The sequence below is a fragment of the Procambarus clarkii genome, chromosome 25 (genome assembly GCF_040958095.1).
Source record: "Procambarus clarkii isolate CNS0578487 chromosome 25, FALCON_Pclarkii_2.0, whole genome shotgun sequence".
NCBI classification, from domain to species: domain Eukaryota; kingdom Metazoa; phylum Arthropoda; class Malacostraca; order Decapoda; family Cambaridae; genus Procambarus; species Procambarus clarkii.
This window is the reverse complement of record NC_091174.1, coordinates 2,657,230-2,684,285: the sequence shown is the minus strand read 5'-3', so window position 1 is coordinate 2,684,285 and position 27,056 is coordinate 2,657,230. Positions and strand designations below refer to the sequence as shown.

At 38.0% G+C, this 27,056-nt stretch overlaps 2 protein-coding genes across 8 annotated transcripts in view; one reads left to right on the top strand and one right to left on the bottom strand.

Annotated features, from left to right (window-relative positions):
* Positions 1–27,056, top strand: part of LOC138349497 (uncharacterized) — a 691,637-nt gene that overhangs the window by 387,694 nt on the left and 276,887 nt on the right. The gene's annotated exons all lie outside the window — the stretch shown is intronic.
* Nmnat (nicotinamide mononucleotide adenylyltransferase) overlaps positions 1,939–27,056 on the bottom strand; it is an 87,662-nt gene continuing 62,544 nt past the window's right edge. For 5 of the 7 annotated variants that reach the window (XM_069331143.1, XM_069331144.1, XM_045739590.2 and 2 more), the window contains one exon: positions 1,939–6,162. In XM_069331143.1, the coding sequence (XP_069187244.1) occupies positions 6,130–6,162 (33 nt within the window). In that variant the 3' untranslated portion in view covers positions 1,939–6,129. Of the gene's footprint in view, positions 6,163–23,060; positions 24,157–27,056 lie in introns of those variants that run through there. The other 2 variants (XM_069331147.1, XM_069331149.1) reach the window with 1 other exon arrangement.

The window sequence follows — 27,056 nt, the reverse complement described above, 5'->3', positions numbered from 1 at the left end:
TAAAGAAAGAGATCTAGGAGTGGTCCTAGATAGAAAACTATCACCTGAGGACTACATAAAGAATATTGTGCAAGGAGCCTATGCAATGCTTTCTAACTTCAGAATTGCATTTAAATACATGGATGGCGATATACTAAAGAAATTGTTCATGACTTTTGTTAGGCCAAAGCTAGAATATGCAGCTGTTGTGTGGTGCCCATATCTTAAGAAGCACATCAACAAACTGGAAAAGGTGCAAAGACATGCTACTAAGTGGCTCCCAGAACTGAAGGGCAAGAGCTACGAGGAGAGGTTAGAAGCATTAAATATGCCAAAACTAGAAGACAGAAGAAAAAAGAGGTGATATGATCACTACGTACAAAATAGTAACAGGAATTGATAAAATCGACAGGGAAGACTTCCTGAGACCTGGAACTTCAAGAACAAGAGGTCATAGATTTAAACTAGCTAAACACAGATGCCGAAGAAATATAAGAAAATTCACCTTTGCAAATAGGGTGGTAGACGGTTGGAACAAGTTAAGTGAGAAGGTGGTGGAGGCCAAGACCGTCAGTAGTTTCAAAGCGTTATATGACAAAGAGTGCTGGGAAGACGGGACACCACGAGCGTAGCTCTCATCCTGTAACTACACTTAGGTAATTACACACACACACACACACACACACACACACAACACACACACACACAACAACACACACAAAACAAACACACACACACAACACACACAAAACAAACACACACACACACACACACACACACACACACACACACACACACGTACGTTCGAATCCTCATCATGGCCCTTGGGGATTTGTTCCTGGCACAATGTTCTTTATGTGGTACTCAGGTGAGTTTTTTTTTTTATCTAGAACCACCCCTAGATCTCTTATTTTAACAGAATTCTTTAAGGATTTCTCACATAATTTATAGGTTGTGTGAGGGTCTATGTTCTCTTATTCCACATATCATAATATGGCATTTATTCACATTAAATTCCATTTGCCAAGTGGTGCTCCATATACTTATTTTGTCCAGGTCTTCTTGAAGGGCATGACAAGTCATCATATCTTCTCTATTACCTTAGCATCATCAGTAAACATGTTCATATAATTGTGTGTGCTTACTTAGTTATTTCCTAGTTGAGCTCTGGCACTTTGGTCCCGCCTCAACTGTCAGTCATCTACTGTACAGGTTCATGAGCCTACTGGGCTCTATCATATCTACACTTGAAGCTGTGTATGGAGTCAGCCTCCACCACATCACTTCCTAATGCTTTCCATTTGTCTACTACTCTGACACCAAAAAAATTCTTTCTAACATCTCTATGGCTCATTTGGGCACTCAATTTCCACCTGTGTCCCCTAGTACATGTACCCCTTGTGTTAAATAGTCTGTCTTTATCTACCCTATCAATTCCTCTGAGAATCTTGTATGTGGTGAACATGTCCCCTCTAACTCTTCTGTCTCCCAGTGATGTGAGGTTTAATTCCCGTAGTCTCTCTACTTTGAGACTACTTTGGCAGTCAAAGTCTCTACTTTGGCAGTTATTTTGATGTCAATTATCACTTGGAAAAGGCATTTGAAAAGTAACGTTTTGTACCAGTTGGCAGTGATTAGTTGTACAGTTTTAATAAATTTGTGTCAACCGCTTTACAATTTTTCACTTCACCAAACATTTGTATATTTGGATGCTGCTCAAGTAACACTCAGAATTAAGATACAGTATTTGTTTAGTTCACTCATGAAGCAGTCTTTATGCAAAAACAAATCTCTTCCTATTTCTAAAATCTGATTATTGTAAAAGGTCATTTATTATTTGCTTCAGTCTGTTGTTCTTCATTCCATTTATGGATATTTAGTATAACATAACTTTCGTAACAAACTGTCAACTTTGATTCCCAATTAAAAACTATAACTATAGGAAGAATTAAACAAGTGTTCAATTTTTAAGTATTGTTATTCAGGTTATTCTGTACTGGCATAGCGAATAAACAGCCCATAAATATGAAATGATGATCTTGTGAGTACTGTATATCATTTTACTGCTGGTTGGTATAAAATAACTGCAGCAGTAAAGGTCCAATAAACATGACACATAGTCCTGCACACTAGGACAAGCACAAATCATAAATATATAAATACAACTATGGCTTTGCTCACTAGACTACAAGAAGACCAAAAGATAGTCCAAACTATGGACCTGTACTTTGGAAGCAGCATCATGATCAGAATATAGACAGAACATTGGTCAAACACTGGGAGGCAACATGGATGAACCTTGTTCAACTTTAACATTTTTGTGAAGGAAATTATTTTACATATAGGACATAATGTTACATAGGTAACTGTTGAGCTGCTAAACTTAAAGATAAACTTTCCAAATATCATATCACAATAAAGTATTCATTGTTGTGTATTCTAAGTTGTCCATCCTTCATGAGGCAGAATAATCCTGTTAAAATTTTACCACTGATACAAAATAGAATTTGAAAATTTGATAAACCATATTGTGACAGTAATGAAACTTCCTTCACCCCCTTTGATCATAAAATTAGGCTGAGAACAAGATAAAGCTCCAGGTAACTAAACTAGTTTCACTAATTACACTAATAATACACAAATTTGTCTAGATAAAATACAAACTTATGCGGATATTTTTTACCTTAAGGCCCATAAAGTATAGACCATTAAATTTTATGAAACACCATGTTGCCCATTGTTGCCCATTAACCGAGAAGTTGGCCAGTTTATTAACAATAGGGATTTAGATTCCCAAGTACCCAAGTTAGATACCCAACTTGACATTTAATACTCAACTGAATTAATAAGATCCTTTAGTGAGTTATCGTTATTCAAATGAGACAATGATAATTTCTTAAGTGAATCAAAATAGTAAAATAAAACTGCAATAAAATTATAAGTTTGACCTACAATGCTCTGGCATTAAACTAATCAAGACATTATGATAGCCACTGTAATATCAAGCTCCTCAGGTGATGACTAAGGTGATAATGTGCATCAAGTTGCTTAAACAATGTACCATAATAGTCAAGCAAGATGACATTAAGGTGATCAAATGTATTACCAAGTTACTCGAGGTACTAAGTTGATCAAGTGAGATACAGTACCATGTTACTCAGGTGAGGTACTAATAAGCTGATTAGGCTAGATACCCTATTTCAGTACTCAGGTGAGGTACTAATAAGCTGATCAAGCCAGATACCATAAGAATTAAGTGAGATGCTTAGTTACTGAAATTAAGTACTTTTCATCTAAACTCTGAATGGATTATCAATATATTACATACAAACAATATGAAGGATCAGAGATTTATAAAAAACAGTAAAGTTACCTCAAAAGAATATAAGACTGATCTACCTGCTAGGCACTTAGTTTATTAACAGGTCCTAAATTGCATCAATAAATTATATTCCTTAACACCAGTTCTGTAATTGAAAAACTCATGAAGTCAACTAAAAACTGAGAGCTGGATTAATTTCACGACAGAAATTTATTATATTGTGAAGATTGATAACACCTTGGGGATAATTTGCATTACATGGATAAAAATTAATCAATGATTGATTTGATGATTCACAGAACATAGGGACTTACCTCTAGTGAAATGTGTCTCTGTCAGCCATGTGAATGTAATTATGGCTTTACAACAACTTTATGCTCTAAAAATGCACACAGAGACAAAATATATAGTTCCCAGTGACATACATAATACACAGGTGTTTACTGTGCCTCAGACTATCTAAATATTTCACATGGTGCATGAAATTGAAGTCACTTGTGCCTCTTTCAGTCCACAAATCCTTCATGTATTTTGTTATTAACAACTTCCTCAGATATCCTCCAATCTGCAGGATATCTAACTGTCTTTAATACAGTTGAAAAACTTTTCCAGTCTACATACTTGACAAATCCATCATTTGTTGAATGATTTATAACAACTTCATATCTTCTACAGTCTTTAAGATCTTTGTGCCAGAGTTCAGATGTCTTACATGTCTCAAAACAGGCCATAGTCCCTCTTACACCTTATGCATAACAAAAATATCTCGCATCTCTCATTCTTTAAATTTAACAATTACTCATATTTCTTACAATTTACAAGACCCTCACAACTTTCACAATTAACAAGTCTCACAAGCTAAATAATGTATAGGTCTCATATCTCTTGCAATTCATGTCTCTCATGCCAATTATTCCACTAAAACTTGCCTACACAGATCTTGAAAGATTCTCCTGCATCTTATGGACCATTAACTTACCATAATGTCTGTATAAGTTGAATCAATCATGCATGTCTATCATGTCACAGCCAATATCAGTCACATGTCACAAATTCTTTATATTCCATATAGTTGGTAGGTTTCATGTGTATTCTACAATATAAGGGCTCATTGTGGCGGTTTTCAGGGCAAGTTCTGTGTCTTATGAGAGTTTGATTTTAGCCTCAGCCTCTGGCATTAAATTGACTTCTGGGATGTGTTTGTCTTAGTAGCATATGAATTCCTAATTACTTGTCATACTTTGTCAATTCTCTCTCTCTCTCTCTTGTCACAGCAATGAAGCTCAAGATCCAACAGTTTATATTTAAAGCACAGTACTTTAAGTAATATAAATGCAGTAAAACATGTGGGTGATAACATCAAGCTACAGTGAGTTGCTTAAAAATAGTTAACTGGTCATGAGTCACAGCAAATCATTAAGACTGACTAAGAACTAGTCAGTAATGGACTAGCAAGTTGACCAGAGTGAAGTGAGAGGCACATAACATATTGTTGCAGAGTTGTATGGACTGTGGCAGCAAGTGCACACTTGAGCTGGGCTGTGTCATGGTCGGCTAAATATGCAAACATTGCAAATATTGTTTAATAATCAATATCATATGACAAATGGCATATATTCTTTAGTTATTCAAAGTTATACGTGCATATTATCAGCTTCAACCTGCAAATATTTTACGGTTAAATTAAGTCAGTTGAATTTATGCTTGGCTAGAAGTTACAAATAGGAGCCACACTGATTCATCTAGCTGTCTTTGTCTCTGACATTGTCAGAGACAACAAGACAAGGTTTACGTTGTAAACCATTTTCTTATAATCCAATATCATGGCTCAAGTGAACACATGCATAATTGCCTCTAGTTAGTCACTACAAAAAGGAAACGAGCTCCTGTCATATGTATTAGAGGTTTGCTCAGTTACTCAAATTTATTTTTTAATAAACACTATATTTTAAAATAAAAAAAGATTTCCCGCTATATGTCTGGGATTAATTATAGATTTTCTGACTCTTTATGGCTAACTAACAGTGCAAGCTGATCTTTTATGCCAAAAGCGATCTTCTCATTTTTGAAAACATGATAACTCTCATTTTTACAATGAATTCTGTATTCACAGCAAAACTCACATTCAAGCAAATTAAATGGTTGCTCTGGTTAATGTACTGTTCACAATGTGACTATTAATAAGCCTCGAGTCAAAGTAATCCAATGTTTTGCTTACTACCTAAAGAAAATATTAATTGATGAGTAGTTCTTATATATTGCATGACTCATTTTTCTGAACTGGTTTAGTGAATTGTTCTTACTTCTCAAGAGCACTCTCACATACATCTCTACCATCTCAGCCACCTCCTTTCATTCCAGCAGAGGTCTTCCTAACAACTTCCATAAGCTAACACCCAATACTTTCCAAGCATCCTTATGTGGTTGAACCCTTTTGTGTTTACCTTTAACAAATCTCTAAAAACTCCTTCAATCATAAACTCCAGAAGCTGGCGTACATTGATCAAGCTTTCAATGTGCTGTACCAGTGAATAACCATTCTTCGTTTGCATTACAGATCATATATCGTTTATAATTAGCAAACTTCATTAAACAGTGCTAACTGCTGACCACAATACCTTGAATACAACACTGATCAGAGAAGCCACAAACAGTTCAAGGCCACCTCTAATCTTTGAGGTTTCCACCTCTCATCAGGTCAAGCCAGGCAGGAAAGTTACAAGTCACAGGTCACAGCCCTTGTTACAGCTTGTGTCACACCAACACAGGCATATATTTTTGATGTGGGTCGTGGTGCTTAGTGCATCCTACACGCTCCCACAGATTCTTCATAGATGACATACATGGTTCTCGTTGTTCATCTGAAAGAGAAAATTTCGGCAGTTAACAAGAGCAGTCAAATTCAAACATACATTGCCAATTATTTACATGCAAACTATAATTCGATGTAGCTGTAAACACTAGCATCCTCATTTACTATCTGAATAATGTACATAGCTTGTGTAAGAAGTGTGCAATGTAGCTTCAAGTGTGTTGAAATAGTTAAATACTAAGTGCCCTAAGTTACATATATGCAACATGATACCTGTATATTATTTGTAGTCAGTTTATGTTTCAATATTTGAAATGTAATAAAAATTCTGATACTACACCCAACTTCGTTCACCATGTGTAAAAAGTTATTAAGTGTACTGATGAAGCACAATAAACAAGTACAAAAGGCATCAGGTATATTAATGAACATACCATTTCACTGGGAAATGTATATTAAAAAAATTGTGGTAGAAACACTGACAATACAGTACTGTATTTTCATATACACTATATAAATATTTATGATAATGTATATCAAATTTGTATTAATCACATCCCTGACCTTGGCAATAATATAATGAAATGTAAGTTGAGTGAAGACTGTTAGGAAGGAACTTTTGTAATTATTATGTGAACTAATGGTTGGGTTAAAAGGAAGTTACAGTTCAAAGCCTCCCGCCAGATCAGTTTTTCTGCACATGTGTATTAGCACAATTGCATTGGGAGAACAATCCTATGTAAAAAGATATAAACAAGTGCTTAATATTGATAAAAACTACTATTTCAAGTACATTCTGTGACTGGAAAACATGTTGAAAATATAAGTGTTAAATATGGAAAATCAGTTTAAACTAAATAAGAAATAAAAAGAAAATGTGGAACTAGAAAACATTGGAACGCTTGAGGAATGGAGAGTAAAGACAAGCCGATGTTCGTTCACTTTCTCAAGGCCTTTAAATTATTCAGATGGTCATCCCACGTGGTAACTATAGCAGTGTAAGGGCACTGGTGTGTTTCTACCCGACCTTGCTATAAGTGTATGTAAATATAATATAATGAAGGTGAAGGAAAGATCCAATGTATGTTTATGTGCATTAAAAACTACATTTTCAGATGTAACTTATATCCTTTCTCAAGGTATGTTTTTATACTGTATAAAATGTTCCTTGTATACAGGAAACACTGTATACAGTACCTTGAGAAAGGAAACATGTTACATCAATAAATTTGGTTTTTAATACACAAACATAAATTGGGTCTTTTCTTCACCTTCATTCAAGCACTACAGCTTTATAGTTAGTTTATCTATTATATAATCTCTATAGGAATTAGTAAGTTCTCTTTGGAAGACCGCAATACTCAGTCATATACCAGGTCATCAGGACATACTTTATGCAGAGCTTGTACTTTGTACTGAAAGTTAAAGACAGTTATATCGGGTAAAAGGGCTTTTAAAAATAATAACCTCTAAAATCACAAAGGGGTTTATTTCTATAATCTTAAGCTTAGAGGTATGTACAACATAAATCTGGAGCATAGCTGTTAACCACTACTGAATGAGAACTTTACAAAAGATTACTAGTCCCACAAAACTTGGACTTATTGTACTCAACAAAAAAGTATACTCTAAAACTCCAAATACTAATACAGTGATACCTCGGTTTACGAATGCCCCTCTTTACGATCTTTTTGGGTTACAAGCCCGATTTCTTCGGAAAATTTGAAGCGGGTTACGAACTTTACCTCGGGAATGAGTTTGTTGATACGTGTATGGCCGATTTAGCACGTGGTGGCACGGCGATCGTGCCTCAGTTTACCAGTGCCTCCCGCCTAGTGACTATCCCGCCTGAATTCTTTGCAAGGATTTACAGTTTTTTCTGGATTTTTGGCTATTTGAACATAAAAGTTATTATATATATCTCGCCATGGGTCAAGCCTCAGAAAGCCAAGAAAGCCAGTGGTAAGGTTCAAGGCAAGAAAACACATGTGAGAATGACCATAGAGAAAAAACAAGAGATCATTCGTAAATATGAAAATGGTACACATGTTGTTGAACTAGCTAGGCAGTATAACAAATCTTCATGAGGAGGAGAAGGCAGTAGAGGATGTCCCTTCCTCATTAATTGAGAAAATGTGTGCTGTATGGGAAGAACAGCAAAGATCTGCTGAAGAGAATCACTCAGATAAAGCTTTAGCAGGCTGTTGCACTGATCTTACACTAACAATGTGACGTCTCACTACAGACAAGTGTTATAAAGAAGGGAAAACAATCTTCAAGAAAAACGATGAGAAAATCATGCAGTGAGCCAGAAGCAAGTCCTAGTGGTATGCAGGCAAAACATGCCAGAGAGTGCACCCCAGAGAAGTCCTCACTGCCTAACTCCCCCTTCCATTCAATAACACCTCTCCTCCTCCCCCCTTCACACTGTCTTCCATACGCCAACAGGAGTCATCAGTAAAGGTAAGTAATAACGTGTACATACTTTTGTAGTCAAGATTAGGATGAATTAGGTATAAAATTTACTTTGAAGTTAATTTTTTGGGGAGTCAGGAACGGTTTAATTCATTTCCCATTATTTCTTATGGGGAAATTTGCTTCGGCTTACGAATTTTCAGGTTACGAACCGCCTCCAGGAACGGATTAAATTCGTAAACTGAGGTACCCCTGTACAGGTACTGTACTTTAATCTGGTACACATGAAGTGTTTTCTTACTGGGCTCTAGTTCACAGTTACTTTACAATCTAAAGTTACAGTTACTATCTACTTTACACTAGAAATTATACAACCCGGATGAACAACATTTAACAAGCCAAGTGACCAAGAATAATACCAAACATAAGTTTATTACAGGCCTACACAAAAGATGGAGAATTATACACAATCATGTTAAGAACAAGAGGTCATAGATTTAAGCTAACTAAACAAAACTGCCGCAGAAATATAAGAAAATTCACTTTCAAAAACAGAGTGGTAGATGGTTGGAACAGGTTAGGTGAGAAGGTGGTGGAGGCCAAAACCGTCAGTAGTTTCAAAGCGTTATATGACAAAGGGTGCTGGGTAGATGAGACACCATGAGCGTAGTTATCATCCTGTAACTACACTTAGGTAATTACTGATGTAATTACAATTGCCAGATGCAACTGGGACATAAGTAATCAATTCTATTCCTAACTAGAGTTTAAAGTAGCGCCACAATTACAACAATCACATCACTGCACTAAAGTTAAAATGTGGGACGACCATACAACTTGAGCTAACATGTAGGATGACCATCCGAACAGTTCCACTGTATTTACTCTCCTTTCCTCAAACATTCCAATGATTCCTGGTTACACATTTTTCTTTTTATTTCTTATTTTCTTTAAAGTGATTTTCCAAATTTAACACTTAAATTTTCAACATGCTTTCCAGTCAGAGAATGTTCTTGAAATAGTCTCCCTTATCAATATTAAGCACTTGTTTTTACAGTATCTTTATACTGAGGATTCTTCTCCCAATGTAATTGTGCCAATACACATGTGCAGAAAAACTTATCTGGCGGGGACTTTGAACCATAACCTCAGCAGATCTCTGCACCTCTTGTGAGGGGAGCCATGTTCTGGCACTAGTCTCTGGTAGGCCAAACAGAACTCCTGTGACTAATGTGTTGTTGCGATAAGAGCAATCTCAGTGAGATAGCGTCAGGGAGCCACCAAGAATCCCCAAAGCTTTTTTGGAGCCACCTCCAGAAAACTATTTCCTATTATCTTTTCTAAACCTTTTAGGGTATCCTGTATTGTAGTTTACATCTATGATTGCTACTTAAGCTTACTTAAAATAGTTTCAAAAACTCTTTCGTTTTGTTGTCTCATATTCCTTTACAAACTTGTATGTGTGCCTTCCATTTTATTGTACGTGTGTAGTTATCATGTATTTTTTTGTTTTGTTTTCAGTTTGGTTAAGAACAGAGCCCATAATCATACCTCATAACTCATATTTTTAAATTCTGGAGTTCATTTTTTGTTGCATGCCTTTTTCTATTTTGTTAATTTTTTTTAGGGAATGAGCACCATACCACAACTGTAAACGCTATTTTGGGTTTGCCATACTGTGTATTGTAAAAAATAATTCCTTCAACATATCTTCAACTATATACTTAAAGGCTATTACAAAATTGCAAAAGACTCTCAAACTTTAGCATTTATAAAAACAATTGTGATCAAGTACAGTGTTTTTTATGACTGCCTTTAGATAATTTCTTTATCTGATTTCCTTAGAATTTTATAACAGTTTGTAGTTTTCATGAGGCCTATTCCAATTCTCCCCATATTCATTATATGGTATTTGTTATCATTAAACTCCATTACAGTATTCATTTTTTGCTCCATCCACTTAGTTTCATAAAACCTAACTACAGGAGCTTCAATTATTCTAATTACTTCACATAAAAAAAACAGCGTTGAATGTAATGAAACGCCATATTCTGGGTAAGACCTGGAGGCTCCCTGGAGCTATCCAGGCTGATATGGATATATTAGACTTTGGCATCAGTCATATGAATGGAGTGTTTAGGCCTTCTGGGGACCACAAGCCAGAACCTGCCCCCCCCCCCCCCTCCAAAGAGGCACGAGGAGTAATGGATTATAGAAACCCCCTGTGTGGTTGGAAGCATTCTATGTCTGCCACCAACTGGGTCAGGCACCCAGAAAGGTAAGCATCCCAAAACAAGCCCCTATTCTGGTTAAGAAATAGCTACTGAAAGCCCAACTAGTGGACAGAGCTCCCCAAACAAAAACGAGCAAACGAGTAAGACGTCATAAAGTCGCCATGCAGCTTGTCTGTTCAGCTCCCCTTTCTGCGGGAGAGGGAAGGGGAAGCCTCAGACTCCCCGAGCTAGCTATGCACATCCCAGTTCTTAGGCTGGATGTCAAAACCACACACAAAAAAAAACCCGACCAGAGGGAGGGAGGGTTATCTTGAGGTTATCTTGAGATGATTTCGGGGCTTTTAGTGTCCCCGCGGCCCAGTCCTCGACCAGGCCTCCACCCCCAGGAAGCAGCCCGTGACAGCTGACTAACACCCAGGTACCTATTTTACTGCTAGGTAACAGGGGCATAGGGTGAAAGAAACTCTGCCCATTGTTTCTCGCCAGCGCCCGGGATCGAACCCGGGACCACAGGATCACAAGTCCAGTGTGCTGTCCGCTCGGCTGACCGGCTCGCCCCTCGCCTCCAGGCAAATCTGGACCACTGTCCCAGCTTCACACCACTCCAGAGTGCAGGACCGACAGAATGTATGCCAAGTCTCCAACGACAAAACAGGGCAGTCCGCTAGCCAGGACAACTCTGGAATCTCATGACGAACTCAGTGAGGAAACGAAGAAGGATCCAATATAAAGGCATACAGTAATTCGGGACGCGCAGGAGGTAAGCTGCAATGGCTTCCCACACCTCATGAGGCGGAAAACAGGAAGCCAAAAACCTTCGGAAGGATGGGATCGATGGGCCCGAAGGGACTGAACTCGGGAAGGGACTGACATCAAATCCAACTTGTGCGAGGAAAAGAAAACCCCACCCCTTGTAACAGTAAACCCCACTCAGAGAGCACAAAAACCGAAGTGGGGTCCAATGTGGCCCAAGACCCCCAAGTCGGCCCCTCCCCCACCCCAGGAACCTCCACAGCAGGACCTGGGGCTGAGCCATCCCCCAACACCCCAGCCTGACAAGAAAAAGATGGAGGAGCTGTAAAAGCAGGAAGGAAGTGGACCCACTGGTCAGATCCATATGCTTCGGCAGGAGGAACAGGCTTAAATGCCTCCGTTGCTACCCCGGTAGGGGAATCCCCCGAGACTGCCCGAGTCTCCAACCCAACTAAACCCTGTCCTGACTCCGAAACCCTCAGATGCTTCAGAACTGGAAGCAGGGGGGGAAGGACCAGAACAAACCATAGCAGGAGAAGAACGAGAGGGAGTGGACTGAACCAAGGTCAAAGCGACCAACAGCCCCAAGTCCCTATAATCAAAACGGGGGCAGCCTTGGGGCTTCCAGGTCAGCAACCAACCTAGCGCATTGCAGCAACCTAAACCTTGCATGCAATGCCTGAGCTGCCTGCACCTGAATAGTCATCAGTGGACTGGGTGCACTTAGTCACCAACAAGCAAGAAGACTCGCAGGACTTGAGGTCGAAGGTGTCACCAACCCAGCAGGCAGCATGACGAAGGCAGAAGCGGTGAATGTCACCCTGAGACAAGGGGACAGAGCAACCTTCAAACTCGCACAAGGTGAGAAGGGACCTAGGTGTCACATCCATTCACATCCATTGGACCAACGTGCCCCCAAGGGGTTTCCCAGGGCTCTTAGACGGAAACACGCTAAGGGAAGCCAAGGCAGTGTACTGCTAACCAGCACCAAAGTCTACCAAGAAAACTACTAAAAGCTGAACCCCCGGGACGTGTCCACTCACGGGGACCTAGCAGGAGACCCCCAAGAACTATAGGGGGTAACCAAAACCAAGGGCAGAACCCCCAACCAGGCAGAAACTAAAACAAAACAAAACAAAAGCCCTGCAAGAGGACAACAGAGCCGGACATTATGAGAGGTGAAAACTAGCTGCACAGTACCCTGCACCCCCCTATCAGTGCAAACTACCCCTTACCCAATTGCAAACAAGGGTGCATAAAACACCCCAGCACACTAAGGGCAGTCAATCACCAAGCAGCAAAAGACCAAGCAGAGGTAAATCCCAAGGTGACTTGTGGAAGGTTGCCCCAAGCCCCAAGAGCAGTACTTACAGGACACCTAGAGAAAGTGACCCTAGGTGCATGCAGCCCGAGTACTTGTGAGATTACTCCTGGCTCGCTCACCACCAAAGAACAACGCCACACCACAAGGCACAGAGCTCGTGGAAAGAAAACAGGAGCCAGAGTCACACAATTGTTGCCAATCACATCAGCCACAGAACTGAGGTGTGGATAGCCAGCGTGGGGGTCTGGGGCTTCCCCTATCCCCCTCCCAGGGAGGGAGGAGCTGCGCAGACACGTGGCGCGGTGACGTGGTGATGTTATGCTCGTTTGCTCATTTTCATTTGGGGAGATCTGTCCACTAGTTCAACGTTCAGTAGCAATTTTTTAACCAGAATAGGGGTTTGTTTGTGCCTGACCCGGTCGATGGCAGACGTAGAATGCTTCCAATCACACGGGAGTTTCTATAGGCCATTGCTCCTTGTGCCTCTCTGAGGGAGCCAGGTTCTGGCTCGTGGTCCCTGGTAGGTCTAAGAACTCCATTCACATGACTGATGCCAAAGTCTAATGTATCCATACCAGCCTGGATAGCTCCGGGAGCTGAAGGGGCCCCCCCCAGAAAATTTAATTCTCTTTGAAGAAATTCAAGTAATTTTTCACACCCCTTTGGAAAATCACTGATATACCAGTATTGCTCCCTGTGTGACTAGAACATTACATGCTATATAGGCAACATTCCTTATAACATGCTTCTCATCAGTCTTTCAGACATATAGTTTCCCATCCATACAGTAAAGTATCTCTCTTGCATGATGCTTTCCAAACACCTTCGAAATGCTGTTTAGTACACTTATTTAAATAAAACATCATCCTAAATATTAATTCTAAATACTATACTGTGCTCCTACCACTTCCCAGTCACAAATACAGTTGATGATGAGTTTCAGAATGCTTAGAGCTGCTTTGATGTAAGATTGCAAAGTAAAATCTTCATAAAACACAAGATAATTGTGAAGAGTCAGGAAGCAAAAGCAAAGTGTTTGGACACTATCTGATTTACCTACACCAAACACCATCTTATGACTAGTAAACCAATGTGTACGTGCAAATCCCAACTCTCACTTCTTTAATTTCAGTGGGACTCGACCAGCTTCTTGTGATGTATCACTGCTATCTTAATATTGTCTAGTCAACAATCACTCATTAAAACAAGACGTGACCTAAAGCAGGCGATGAGTCACAATAACGTGGCTGAAGTAGTTTGACTAGACCACACACTAGAAGGTGAAGGAACGACGACGTTTCGGTCTGTCCTGGACCATTCTCAAGTCGGAACATTCTCACAATCGACTTGAGAATGGTCCAGGACGGACCGAAACGTCGTCGTCCCTTCACCTTCTAGTGTGTGGTCTGGTCAAAGATGTGACCTAAAGTTTGAGGTGCTTAGCCTGACCAGCAGACAAACACCACACACAGGATAATTCACCAAAAAACTGGTTATAATGATATATCTTGGATCATCATAGTAATGGCCAAGATCATATATATTCAGCAGTTTGAGCAAATTATAGGGAGATTGCAAGTATAGCTTTCTCTTACCTTTAAGTCCTGTTCGAACAACTGATGTTCCAACAAGTAGAAGCAGAAAAACCTACTTCCTTACCTTTAATTTGCATGGAAAATTAAAGACAGCAAAAATATAATAAAATGGTTATTAAAACTAATTATCATCTAGTCAGAAAACAAGCCAAGAATGTTAAAAATTAGGAGAAAAACCTTTAGTGCAATATACTGTGATAAAATGTTACTGAAGCTGATGTCACCATTTGAATATTATTTAATGTACTATATAGTAAAGCTATGCTTTGAGTCTTCAAGCAGTAATGTTATGTCACATATTACTGTACATAGGGTCAAAATTAACAATGAGGTTAAACTAAAAAAACATCAATAACATTTCCCACTATCAAGAGATATTTCCTAATTAAATATTAAAAAAACATATGCAGTGCTTATCATAATTTTTGGAATTTTTAAATATAAATTACCTTATTAGTAATTTTAATAACTACCCATCAATATGTTCAATGGTAACAATAAATTTGTATCTTTCAGAAACAGTCAATAGATGTCAACTATGCACCATGAAAAATGATAGCTAGCAAACACATTTTATGAATAAAGTTTCTTTAATTTGAATTGTTACTAATAACTACAGTACTACCACTACAGTTATCATTACTACTACATGATGTCTTGCCAATATATGCTGTATCAACACTTATATTGTAAGCTAAATGATATTCAAATTATGTTTAATAATGTAAGTGTTTTATGCTGTACACTTGCTGAGTATAGAGAGAAGTGTAATAATCTGCACCAGTTATTACAAATAATGCGTCTCATTCTCGTAATGGTAAGTCTTGCATGAGCTGTCACTTTACAACAGTGAGGGGGAACATAATCAAGTAACCCTTATTTTTCTCTGGCAAATCAAGTGATTTATTGAATTTGAATGCTATACTTTGCTATACTGTTTTGCTTCTTTTGGAGAGGGTTATCTTTCCTAAGTATTTAAATGTTAAAGGATTGGATTTAAATGTGCACTTGAAATATTTCTCGAGTTCTAAATGCTGATTTTGATTATCGTACATTATATAGGAAACATTTAATCCCTAACAGAAGAAATTTTTAAAATTGAAGATTATTGGGTAAAAATATACATGAAAAACATGAAACCTCAAGGTGTAAAGGCAAAGAAGGAAATATGAAAACAGGCATCACTTCAAGGATAATGTAGAGCAATAAGAAAATGAACCTGATTACTGTACCAAGGAATCCTTCACCATAAATGTTGACAACGGGCCAGTCCATAATAAATTAGGGTAGAATCAATGGGCCAGTCCACAATAACTTATCTAAAAACTACAAAGGGCTTTCTGGGTCATGAAGGGTAGACTAAACAGGAAACACCGGGCACAGGGGGCATTCGCTAAACAAACACAGAAAAAGAGCCTAGGGGCAAATGCAACTGGGAAGGGTGTGAGTGGCCCGTCATTTAACGAGCACAGAAGCAATCTATGTGATTCCATCCATATAGCCTTGAAGAGAAAACAAAGAGCACATGGGACCTGGTTCCTTTGGTAGCTCACTTAAAGGCAAGGCACCTTCCACTGGGAGCTGGTCTCCTAGATACAGTACAGACATCCACACCTGTCAGAGAAGGTAACTCTGGCCAGAGAGGGGCAACACCAGTGAAGACCTAGAAGTGATCACTCTAGACACGTGTAGTTTGATGTGAACAGTTAATCAGAGTCCATGCAGAAGTGAGGCATAAATATACACACATTGATAAGCAAACACTAAAATACGGAACAAATATACCAGCGAATGGCCTCTGCAGGACAAAAATAGTGTTCAGGATGGCCAACACTTGTATGAAAAACCAAGGACCAGAAGAGTGCTGGGGAAGGAAGAGGATTGTAACAGTGAACATCACAGATGTAAAGTGCCAGGATAAATGACTGAGGTTCAAGGCTAGGGGATTAAAGAGGATGCTGTGAATTCATCTTGTGGTGAAGATGGAACTAATGAGAGACCTGCTTTACGACAGAGTGGTTTGTGCACCTTGAGGTTTTGCTGTCTCATTTTTCTATATATTGTATATCTTACTGTTTGTATGTTTTGATTCGCCCACTTTTGGGGTGGTCTTTTCTTGGTTGGGGTGATTATGATTCCCTGCTCCTTGTGCCTCTTTAGAGGGGTGGAATCAAGTTGACTAGCTACACTACTACAGCTTCTGGTCCCTGGTAGGCTTAAATGACTCATAGGGACCTGGTGTGGATTTAATTGGGTTGAATTTACCACATAAAAGCACCAAAGAGCCACATTAGGAGCTCCTCCAAGAAAGAGACCCTTTTGCAATTTTAAGATCATGACAGAAGACATACAGTATGTTCTGCTTCTACACATGTGACAGTGAAAAATTTTCACCTCTGCTTGGTTGGCTTGAGTACTGTCATATGATTGTATACATACTTAACTGTAACTAAAGATGACAATTTAACTCTACAATGTCTCCCTCATCCTATACAGAATTAGGTTTAAATGCATACAGTAGTGTAGTGATAAATATTGTATTATACATACATGTAAGGTCTATAAGAAAGAAGCAAGATGTATTTTCATGCATTCCTTGTCTTATTGTGAACGTTAATAATTTAAAGAAAAGTGAGTGATATTAAGGAATCAGGATGTAGGTACAAAAAATAATGTAAACAAATATGAAGCTTCCTTTGTTGAACAAAACCTAATTTTACAATTATCTTTACCAAAAAAGCAACAAAATAAAAACCATGTTAAAGAAAGATTCAGCAATAATAAAAAAAAGTTGTGCTTTGCTTCGCCGCTTGAGACTTTTGCGTGTATGTCCAGTTATATGAACATTTTGTTTGTACATACAGCTATGTACGCACATTGTTTACTTGTACAGGTAGATGCATATTTTGTTTATACGACACATTTCATTGAAGCTAATGTGCTGCAGGTGTAGATATGAAAGAAACATATTAGGATTAGTCTTTATTACTTGAGATAAAATGACAAAAAGAATCAGTTACTTTAAGATTACACACTTCTGGATGCCATGGTATTGTCTGCACAGACAAGTCAGAAGCAACAGACAAATATTCCCTCAATATTACACAAGCTACAAAACACGAGCTAAATACAAATCAATCATAAATGCTTTTGAAAATTAGAGTAACTAAGCCAATAAGGACAATACGACAAAGTATGTACGGTATACAAATATATATCCACAATAGAACTTTGAATTTTCTCATGGGGGTTTCACTCCAGCTGAAATCTTAGTGGTGCTTAGCTAGAATAATGCAAACTGAAACACACTAATACGAAATATTATTCCAGGAAAATAGCCTCATTGATCATATTTTTTTATCAGTAAATGTAAACAAATACTGTATTTTGAATAATGCAAGACAATTATTAAAAACCTAAAAGGAATACATAAATTTTTGTACCGCATATGTATATACTCCACGAGTGTAGTGGGTATTGGATGTATGTAGGTCTCGCAACATTCCAGTATTATGCTGTCTCTGAATCTGCATGTGTCTGTCTTTTCACTGTCTCTCACTCTTATAAAAATGGTATAATAGTCTACCATTGGCATGTGGGGCAATCCAATGGTGGGAGGAGCCTAGTAGTGTGAAATGTTTAAAAAATATAATAGATACCCGTTTCCTTTGAGAGAGAGAGAGAGAGAGAGAGAGAGAGAGAGGCAGGGCTTGAGAAAGCCTTTCAAGCTGTGGGATTATTCTCTGTTTTATGGTACTATGGCCAAAGTATGAATAGTAGAAAATGTATGTTAATTTTCCATACACAGTATCAGTGAATAATGGTGCATATTAAATTTATATTGAAATTTTTGTTTTCAAAAACTTTGCTAAGTGTAGCTAGCAAGCAGAGTCAATAATCATCATGGGGGTCAGAATGTGACCATAACACGCAGTTCCCTCTTGAATTCTGGCGACCCCGTGGCCAGCCTATGTCAGTCTCATACCCCCAACCGCTTTCCCTGCAAAATTGGGTGAGGCTAGCCCCAAGCATCTGGCCTTCATACTTGGACAGTCAGACAGACACACTAATATATATAGAAGGGTTATTTGACTGCACCTGTTAGCCCTCTCGGTCCAGTCCTTGTAAATATCTTGTAAATATTGTACGTTAATTTTTTCTCGTTATCTAATTATAAAATTCATTGTGGTTGTTAGGTCATAACTCTTGTTCCATTAAGGTAGATAATTGTCTTTTATTATTTTCCAAGCACATGTCATTAACGCAAGATGTTGATAATTAGAACATAAGACATGCTTATGTTCTAATTTTTGTGTACATGCCAAGCAATGTTAGTATTAATGCATACCTGATCCATCTTTTAAGGTGTTAATTTGAAATTTTACATGTAAGCCATTATTGTATGCCACCGAGGGTACTTTCAGATTCATCGTAACTATCTAGCCAGAGATTGTCGACAAGGGACATTGATTTGGTAGCGTGTCCGAGTGGTGTTAGCCTTCAAATTGTAAGTCAGTTGGTGTAGAGCTCATCCTGTGGCCAGTGGGCGCACGACGCCATTCCCGCAGAGAGTGCAGTAGCCGCTTTCAAGTAGGCCGCTAGTACCAAACAGATCTAGACAGGACCTCGGTGCACTGGATATATTATTACCTTACCAAATAAATCCACGAAGCTAGAATATGTATCTCTTCTCAAATAAGCAAATGCCAACAACAAAGGCAATGATACACCTGGGTTGTCGCTCCCTCTTTCTTCATCTCCCTCCCTTTGGTTTCCCACTTTGTTCCTTCCCTTGTCTTTCCCCCTCATCCTCCCTCTCCCCTCCTTCCATCAGAAAATGTATTATTAAGCACAGAAACAATTATATGAGGTCTCTCAGAAAATGTACTATTACTTAGCACTGAAAGCTATATTATATAGTTGACACCATGAAAGTTGCAAGGGGTCTCTTTAAATGCTGATATTTTTTCAGGTATTCAACTTGAAAATCTATGACCCTGACCAATCTATGTCTGTTCTATATCCCCAGACCATTTCCCATACAAAGTTGGGTGTGGCTAGCCCCAAGAATCTGGACTCCAACCTTGGACAAACATTTTCTCTTCTGGGGTACGAGACAAACATAGGCTGGTCAGGGTCGCCAAAATTAAAGAAGGAACAGTGTTCCATGGATCACATTTTGACACCCGCAAACACCCATAATGCCAAAGGCCATGGTACTCCCCAACTAGGTGAGTACAATGGCTTTTGGCACTGCCTACCAATTACACCTAACAAAATATTTTGAAATTAAAAATTAAAAAAAAAAAAAATCTTTTCTTATAGAAATATACACCAATATTCACTGATCTCTAGAAAATTAGCAGAAATTTCCTACTATTCAAACTTAAGACAGTAGTACCATAAAACAAGTAACTAACTCGGCCTCCTCTCCTACCCCGGCCAGTGAAAACCGTAGTCAGACCCATAGATTTGAATGGGAAGCTACTCTATTCTGTGTATATGTCATTAATTATAAAGACATACTGAAACTGTAAAGGGAGAGTATGGAAAAGACTTGAGCTTTTGACATTGATAGGGTTCTCTCTCAGTGAATATATTGCACCTCTGCTTTTCAGTGGGGCTATTTTTCACATCCTGTCATGCCTTCTGGTCTCATGTGATATTATTTCACTGTGACGATTTGAAACCAATTCCTCTAATATTTCCCGACCGCACATCTCCTGTGCAGGGTTAGTATGACGGGCTCACCATAGCCAGTGAGTGCTGCTTGGAACATTTTTGTTGTTGTTCCCAGTAGCTCAATCTAAAACAACAACAACATATTTAACAGGTGTAAATTATTATGTATCTCTAGCCTGCCTTCAAGAGAATACAGATTTAAACGTCAATTGGTCCCAATAATTTAGATGTTTTATACCGTACTGTGATATTTTATCAGATTTTGTCCAGGTATTCTACACATTTGGTTTTAATTATTTTCTCGTGATTTGACAAGCACACTCTTCAATGATTCCGTTCTATAATTTAGAGGGTCTTCTCTCATATTTTTTTGTAGATTTGACATATGTTTGCATTTTGATTGAGATATTATATTTATTTATTTATATATATATATATATATATATATATATATATATATATATATATAATATATATATATATATATATATATATATATATATATATATATATATATATATATATATATATATATATATGTATATATATATATATATATATATATATATATATATATATATATCATGCATGCATATGCATGCAAGTTCTCTATTTGTAAATATTCCTGAAAAATAATCTGTAAAAGAAAGGTAAGCTTGGAAGGTACATTTTCCAAGAACCCAAGTGCCTTTTATCCTGTACTCTACTTCATAAGTACAGAACTCATGGCGAGACTCCATTTGGCCCAGCTGCTTTGTTTTTGCCTAGTTCCTCGACTCATTCTCCATGTTGTGCTCTAAAGTCCATATTGTGTCCTCTCTCTGAAAACCTTATTATGAAAACATACTTTGGAACTCCTCATTTAGTGTTATATGTTTCCTTTTCAGTTTCTATGAATCTCCCATTTTTAACCTTTGGATTTGTCATTTACATGCAACTTGTATTTTATGAATTTATAGAATAGGCCTGGTGCTGGTCTTCTATCCATTCCTCAAAGTTTCTTTCTGTTTCTCTTCTTAGTGTCATGTAGTTGTAGCATGCTTGTTTGTACTGCTGAGATGTTAAAGGGTTAGGCCTCTTTCTATATTGATTCCATATTTTGTCTTTTGTTCTCTGCCCCTGTCAAAACTTCTGTTGATTCAATTCTGTTTTACATTTTACATTTCGGTTTTGGTATACAAAATTTGGCATACTGTACAGTATACCTCATTTACTACCCCTGCCTAACAATAAATCATTCCAATCAAATCCATTATAGAACTTGCTGAGTTCTTTAAAGTGTCCATTCTTGAAGTCAAGTTTTTCTGCTGTTTCACTTCCCCATTCCTTATAGATTATAAAGTATTGCATATTTAATTTCCTAAAGGATATTTTTGTTATTAACCAATGGAGGAAAGTACTGAAGGTAAAGATCTCTTCTTTCCTAGGAATACCAAGTTTAGCAATGACGAAACATACCCTTCCCTCATTATCGTGACCTGTTTAACATATTGATACGCAAGTTTCCATGATGAGGCTCACAAATCTGCCAGTATAAACATATTCCATTCTTGCTTTGAAGGCTTCCCAGTCTATTGCTTTCAAATTAAAGTCACCAAGTACAGGTACTAACAACAGTGATTTACCTTCATCTACCCTTACTATATTCTCTCTCATGATCACTGTAAGACGACCTCATTTATTATCTAGCTCTTCATTTGTTTATGTGTTTGCCAATGGACTATAATCAGTAACTATCAGCTTATCTATATTCAAATTCAAATACTGTATGTTCACAGATTTCCAGTGCCATAAAGTCAACATCTCGTGGCTAATCAAGTAATTAATGCTCAAAAGAAGGCACCAATCCAGAAAGACTTTGTACCACAATCAGTGTTGCTGGATACACAAAAAGTACTAAACATCACTAATACACGACCATAGTTGAGGATTTTAAGAAAAGGATAAACAAGATAAAAGGTCGCAAAGTGAAATTCATGTGGATTTCATCTCATGTTGGAATAGTGCTTAGCGAGGTGGTGGATGAGCTGGCCAAATGTGCTCCAACAAGACCAAAAGTTGGCACTGAATGTGTTTTAACCATGAAAAAAAAAGCAAAATAAATTTTCAAGTTCAGGCAGAAGTGACGAGTAGAGATATAATACTGTATATGAAAGAAGTCAAACCATGCAACACTACATATATGCGAGTCAAAACACTGATTTCACTTTGGTAAAAGGAAAAATGTTTGGAGTGATTGCACACTTGCAGCTCAGACTTGGGTATAAATATTATTGGGAATATGAAACAGGTACTAATGATAATGAAACCAATTGCAAACTATGTGGTATGTTAAGGTCTCACACCCTCACCCATTATGTTCTTGATGTGTATAGAAATACTGAGATAATTACTGTTCCTGAATAAATAGCCTGGATGTGTCACAATACAGTAGAAACATTGATGATATTCTGGAGAGATATAAGAATTTTGCACCATGACTGTAACCTTTTGTTGAACTGTTTGAATGTCTATTGCCACTATGTCTATGTACCTAGTCATAAAAGTATTTGTATGTACATTTGGTATCATAATAAATGTAATTACCGAAGTGTAATGTAAAAAACAAAACAAAAAAGGATGAGAGCTACACTCATGGTGTCTCGTCTTCCCAGCACTCTTTGTCGTATGATGAAACTACTGACGATTTTAGACTCCACCACCTTCTCACTTAGCTTGTTCCAACCGTCTACCACTCTCTTTGCAAAAGAAAACTTTCTAATATTTTTTCGGCACCTTTGTTTCCTTGTGTCACGTGTCAACTTGTTCGTGAAGTTGCTGGTTTCAGGAACTTTTTGTAACCGAGTTTGGTCGATGATTCAAGCATTAATTTTCTGTATGAATCTTCCCTATATTTCTTAATATCTTCTTTATTTTGGAAGGAAATTGAAAAATGTACCCTAAGTTAACTTTACAACTTTATTGGAGTTGATGCCTTTAGCTAAATCCATCTTTTCATCTTTTGAATCAAATGAAAATTTAATTGAAAATAATAAAAAAAAAGGGGGGTTATAGTAGTGAATATTCATACGTATTTAGAGTTAAACAGCAAGTTTTTCTCTGAATGCTCTGTATATCCTTCTCCGAGGCTATGGGTCCCTACAATTGCACCAGTGGTGGTACCTCTATATATGGCAATATATAGCTCATGCAAGTGTGCTGAGAGGTGAGGCAGTTAACATGTCAGGAGACAGGTTGCTTTGGTCATGCATTCTTACAGATCAACTGGGCCAGTGGGTGGATCATAAACTAGCAGGTCTCTTTTGGTCATGCTAAAGGTAAGACTAACTTAGATATGAGCTAGCTGTTAATAATTGGATAAATGTGTATCACAAAGTTCGCTCGCTCTGTTTTAATTCTATCTATTTTTGAATACATTACTTTGGTTTGTAGGGGTAAAATTTCTGTAAATTAAGTACCAGTACTTGAAAACTCTTACATCCATCTTGTGAGTCATATAAAAGTAGATCCTGCAAGAGTTTGATAAGTGGGCCAGGTTTTGTAATGTTGCTATCTTCATCAGTGATGGTTAACTTTCCTTTTGATGGCTTTAGCCACATACACATTAGTGTACTTTTATCTATGTTGATAAGGATCTGCTTCACTCAACTGAGTTTCTAGCCAACCTGCTTTCAAACGAAGCTGTGGGAAACAGAACGGGTGATTCTGGCATCAACAACAATTTTTCTTGTACTGGTCAGAGCATAATGGCATGTATCTTGGATTCCTTTGTGTAGACTGAAGTGTGAATGCCACCATTCCTTTCTGTGATTGTTACACCGAGGAGAGGCAGTATCTCTCAACCCATGTCTTTCAAAACTATCAAAATTTGCTAATATGGCACAGAACTTAGGACTTAGGACTGAGAATTTACAGAAATATAATATTATGGAACCTGTTCTCTATCTCTACCATTTCCATTACTGTACCACAAACAGCATTTCTCTGTGCAATGCGACCCTGATTATTTGTTCAATTGGTATCTCTCAGGATCCAGAAATCTGAAAATACAGATACAGTAACTGAAAAAAGTGAGATAATTTCCACACAAAAAATTATTTATGTTTTTAATTTTAATAATGTTCTTGTATAATAAGCACAAGACTGGTGTAATGAGAACAGGCTGGTGTAATGCACACAGCCAGGTATAATGTGCAGAGACTGGTATAATGTGCAGAGGCTGGTATCATGAGCACAAGACTATTATAATTTGCAAAAGACTGGTATAATAACCAGATGCTGGCATAATGTGCATAAGCTGGTATAATGAACATAGGTTGGTGTAATGAGCACAGGCTGGTGTAATGAACACAGAATGGTGTAATGAACACAGGCTGGTGTAATGAACACAGGCTGGTGTAATGAACACAGAATGGTGTAATGAACACAGGCTGGTGTAATGAACACAGGCTGGTGTAATGAACACAGAATGGTGTAATGAACACAGGCTGGTGTAATGAACACAGGCTGGTGTAATGAACACAGAATTGTGTAATGAACACAGGCTGGTGTAATGAACACAGGTCAGTGTTATGAGCACAGGCCGATATTATGAGCACAGGCTGGTGTAATGAACACAGGCTGGTGTTATGAGCACAGGCCGATATTATGAGCACAGGCTGGTGTAATGAACACAGGTCGGTGTTATGAGCACAGGCCGATATTATGAGCACAGGACTGGTGTAATGAACACAGGTCGGTGTTATGAGCACAGGCCGATATTATGAGCACAGGCTGGTGTAATGAACACAGAATAGTGTAATAAGCACAAGCTGGTGTAATTTTATCCCAAGTCTTGTTTATCTTTTTATCACTGTCTTGTCATCGAGGCTCTACATAATTCATGACATCCCATTCCCATCTCTCAATCACTATAACCTTACCTTATTTTTCCTACATTGACTTTCAACTTTCTTCTTATGCACAGCAATATCAAATTTATTCTCAATATTCTGCAATTCTTCATCACTCTCAGTACAGACCACTGCATCGTTTTCATACATGCATGTCAATAACATTTCATCTACATTGGAGCAAACATTCACTCCCACTCCAGATGTTTTTGACCTTACTTCTGTAACTAACCCATATATCATAAGAGCCAGGGAGCCATTACACAACCTTGTCTTACACCCACCCAGCATTAACATGCTTTATCTTTGGCTTCACAATTTCAGCAAAATAGTATTGGCTTTTCTTGGAACTATTGTTCTGCCAGGGGTCATTGCTTTGTTTTTGTTTCTCTTATACTTCACAATTCTATTTTACGCCACCCACAGTGTACGTGCGCCTAAGCTTTGTACGGTATTTCACTCTGCCTGAAGGCCAGGCTTATCTTCACTAATAGCTGGCTTACATTTCCCCAGTCCCACCAGATATACCTGCTCTGAAGAATTTGGGCTTTCTACTCTGATTTGACTCCTATTGAAGTATCTCACTTTCTGATAGCACATGCAACTTGTTCTCCTCTGCATAGCTATCCTGTCTGGCCCCTGCTCTTGTGCATGTTGTGGCTTTGTGCTTAAACAGAGTGATTGTTCTTATCTGTTGTTTTATATGCTTTCCCTCCCCAAGAGTTTACAGTTGGGGGTTCGGTGTGAAATTTGCTTTTAAGATTCCTTCGGACCTGTCTGTGTGATGGTCAAGGCTGCTTGTGTCTCTCATCTTCACAGGGTTTCTTTACCTCAGCTGCATTGTTGGGAGGTTTCTTAAGCTTTCTGGTCTGGTTCCATACCTGACTGTATTTTGCAGTTGCTACCCCCAGAGGCTGTTGTGAGCTTCTGCCCTCGTGGTGGCATTTGTGGTCATATGGTAGCTGTCTACCTCTGCCTTTCTCTTAGTGGCTCTCACAGTGTTTACTGCACCTTGGACTGCTGGTGAGCTGTGGCTCTTATCTGTGTCATTACCTTGCTATCCAGATGGCTGCCAGGATGGGAGCCTGCTTTTACTCCTAAGTGCACTATGCAGGCCCACTCCACTGTGCCTCTTAATCTGACCTGGGTTCTCAATTCTCTTCTATAATAATAATAATAATAATAATAATAATAATAATAATAATAATAATAATAATATTTATTCAGGTAAAAGTGCATACTGTACATACAAAATGAGATACAATTATCATCTACATCCTTGAGTAATTCTTCAACATTTCATCCACAGCATGTAATTAGATGCCCCAATCATCATTTACTATAATTGCTTCGATCAAGAAGAGCTTCTATGTTATTTTCAATGTGAGAAAACCCTGCCTGTCCCTTACCAAATGTTACAAAGTTCAGGTGCTTGTAAAATCAGTAAATATGCAGAGGATTTGGGAATGTACCTGTAATTCCACTAATTACCAAAAGTTTTACTGGTCTTGACATGTACCAAGAGGGCAAAAGAAGAATGAATGAAGCTAGTCATGTACTTTGAAGGTTTCCCGTAAAAGCTATTCCTTAGAAGGGACCCGTGTTCCTCACAGGAACACGGACGTGGAGATATGTATAAACATTTCTAATTATCTTTTCAGTCAGCAAGATATTGACCAGGTTTCAATCATAGATTAATATCTTGAATAAAACATTTCACCACAAGTGATTCTAAGATGAAAAACCATGTTCAGGCATTTCTAAAAAACCCAATATTGTTTTGTCCATTTTCATTTATTATTCTAAGAAAGCTGATGTAATGCAATTCTGGGTACCAGTAGTTTGAATTAGAAAATGGCTGTGTTTCTCAGAAAGAGAGCGTACCCCCAGCAATCTTGGGAAAACTCTTCCTGGTATGCTTTCTTTAGTCTAAAAATATAAATCTGGCTTATATATACTGCCAGTCTGTAACACAAATAAATTAAAAAAATACACTACTGTATCATTATACTCAAGGTTTTATGTTGTGTCACGATGATAAAACTCTA